At 55.2% G+C, this 1889-nt stretch overlaps 1 protein-coding gene across 1 annotated transcript; it reads left to right on the forward strand.

Moving 5' to 3' along the window:
• The first annotated feature begins 470 nt into the window (after nucleotides 1-470).
• Nucleotides 471-1370, forward strand: TSSK6 (testis-specific serine kinase 6). The gene has a single exon (XM_010297193.1). The coding sequence runs from the start codon at nucleotides 537-539 to the stop codon at nucleotides 1368-1370; it is 834 nt and encodes a 277-aa protein (XP_010295495.1). The 5' UTR covers nucleotides 471-536.
• The last annotated feature ends 519 nt before the right edge of the window (nucleotides 1371-1889 follow it).

Below are 1889 nucleotides of genomic sequence, written 5' to 3' on the forward strand. Positions count from 1 at the left end.
TAGAAAAACAACTCCCTGCACCGTCATCATAAAAAAGTACATATTTACAGGCAGCCAAGGTTGTAGGGACTGTAGAAATCACTTGTTTGCACCACTCCATGCAGTTCTGATTTTAATATAACTAATACCTTGCAGAAAACTGGTACAAGTCGCCAGACGGATTCTTCATCCCAGAAAGCTGACATTTAAACTCTCATCGTCCAAAGATCCCTATTTTGAAAATTCAAGTGAAGAGGTGGAAAAGGTAGAAAACTCTAAAATATCCACTGTGGGAGTTCTCCCTCAGTGTGTGCTTGGGCGTGCGTGGGACACCCGTGAGCGGAGGAGACCTACCTGTCACCCTTCTCATCTCACAAAGGTGCTGCCGTGCAACACTCCACCCCATCACAATACCCACTGAGCCCCGGAGCCCACAGGGGCACCCACAGGACCATGGGGGAGAGCAAGGGTCAGCAGCTGCCACGCACCATATATCAAAGCTTTCAAATCCTGGAGCAAAACACCAGCTTCGATTAAGCCCATCGGGACCACACATCATGCCAAAAACCAGGACAGGAGAGAAGCTACTTCGTGAGCTGGGCTACAAGCTGGGTCACACATTAGGGGAGGGCAGCTTCTCCAAGGTGAAAGCAGCCACCTCCAAGAAACACAAGGGCCCTTTAGCCATCAAGGTGGTGGACCGGCAACGAGCACCCCCAGAATTTGTGTACAAGTTTCTGCCCCGGGAGCTCTCCATTGTGCGCAAGATCCGGCACCCCAACATCGTGCAAATCTTCGAGCTCATCGAGGTCTGCAATGGGAAGCTCTACATCGTGATGGAGGCAGCAGCCAGTGACCTGCTGCAGCTGGTGCAGCAGCTGGGGAAGCTGCCCTGCGTCCCCAAAGCCCGGGACATCTTTGCGCAGGTCGTGGGGGCCGTGCGCTACCTGCACGACCGCAACTTGGTGCACCGGGATCTCAAGTGTGAGAACGTGCTGCTCACCGCTGATGGTCGCCGGGCCAAACTCAGTGACTTCAGTTTTAGCAAGGAGGCCGACAGCTACCCAGACCTGAGCACCACGTTCTGCGGGTCAGCAGCCTATGCTTCCCCAGAGGTGCTGATGGGTATCCCCTACAATGCCAAGAAGTACGACATGTGGAGCCTGGGGGTGATGCTCTACGTGATGGTGACTGGCTACATGCCCTTTGACGACACCCACATCCGCAGCATGCCCCAGCAACAGAAAAAAGGGGTGCTATACCCGGAGGGGCTGCCCCCGCTGCCAAAGCCCTGCCGAGCCCTCATCACCCAACTGCTCCAGTTTAGCCCAGCCTCCCGGCCTGGCGTGGGGCAGGTGGCCAAGAACAGCTGGCTGAAGGGGGACATCTGAATGAGAAGCCCACCCCAGAGTTCCTGTAAGAACAGTAACACTTCAGTGCAATCAATGCTGTAGTAGAAAAGCATTTGTGTGGTTTAGTGATCATTTTGAGCCTTGGGGTGACAGTATGGGGAGCTAATGGAACTTCAAGCACTGGCAAGACCACGTGCTCTCAGAAGGTGGTCAGATCCCTCCACAAAGGATACACATGAGCCTGCTGTGGTTTGGGTTTCAAGACACGATGACCATGCTGACCTAGCGGTAAGAGCAAAGCACAGGGCTGCTTACACCAGCACTGTCTGCCTGACCGCAGGGGGGACCTGTGCCACCCATCAGGCAGGTTGGGGCTCTTCCATGGAGCCAGCATGGCCAGGGCAGGGTGGCGAGGTGCAACGTGCAGCAGCACAGTCCTTTCTGTTGCTGGCTCCCTAGTCCACGTAACGAATGCCAAAACTCACGCACAGCCGCCCCTCTCTGCACAGGGCACTGCCCAGGACTGCAGGAGGAAAGCTGTTCTCACAGGGGTCTTGG

This window comes from Phaethon lepturus, unplaced genomic scaffold (assembly GCF_000687285.1).
Source record: "Phaethon lepturus isolate BGI_N335 unplaced genomic scaffold, ASM68728v1 scaffold11711, whole genome shotgun sequence".
NCBI classification, from domain to species: domain Eukaryota; kingdom Metazoa; phylum Chordata; class Aves; order Phaethontiformes; family Phaethontidae; genus Phaethon; species Phaethon lepturus.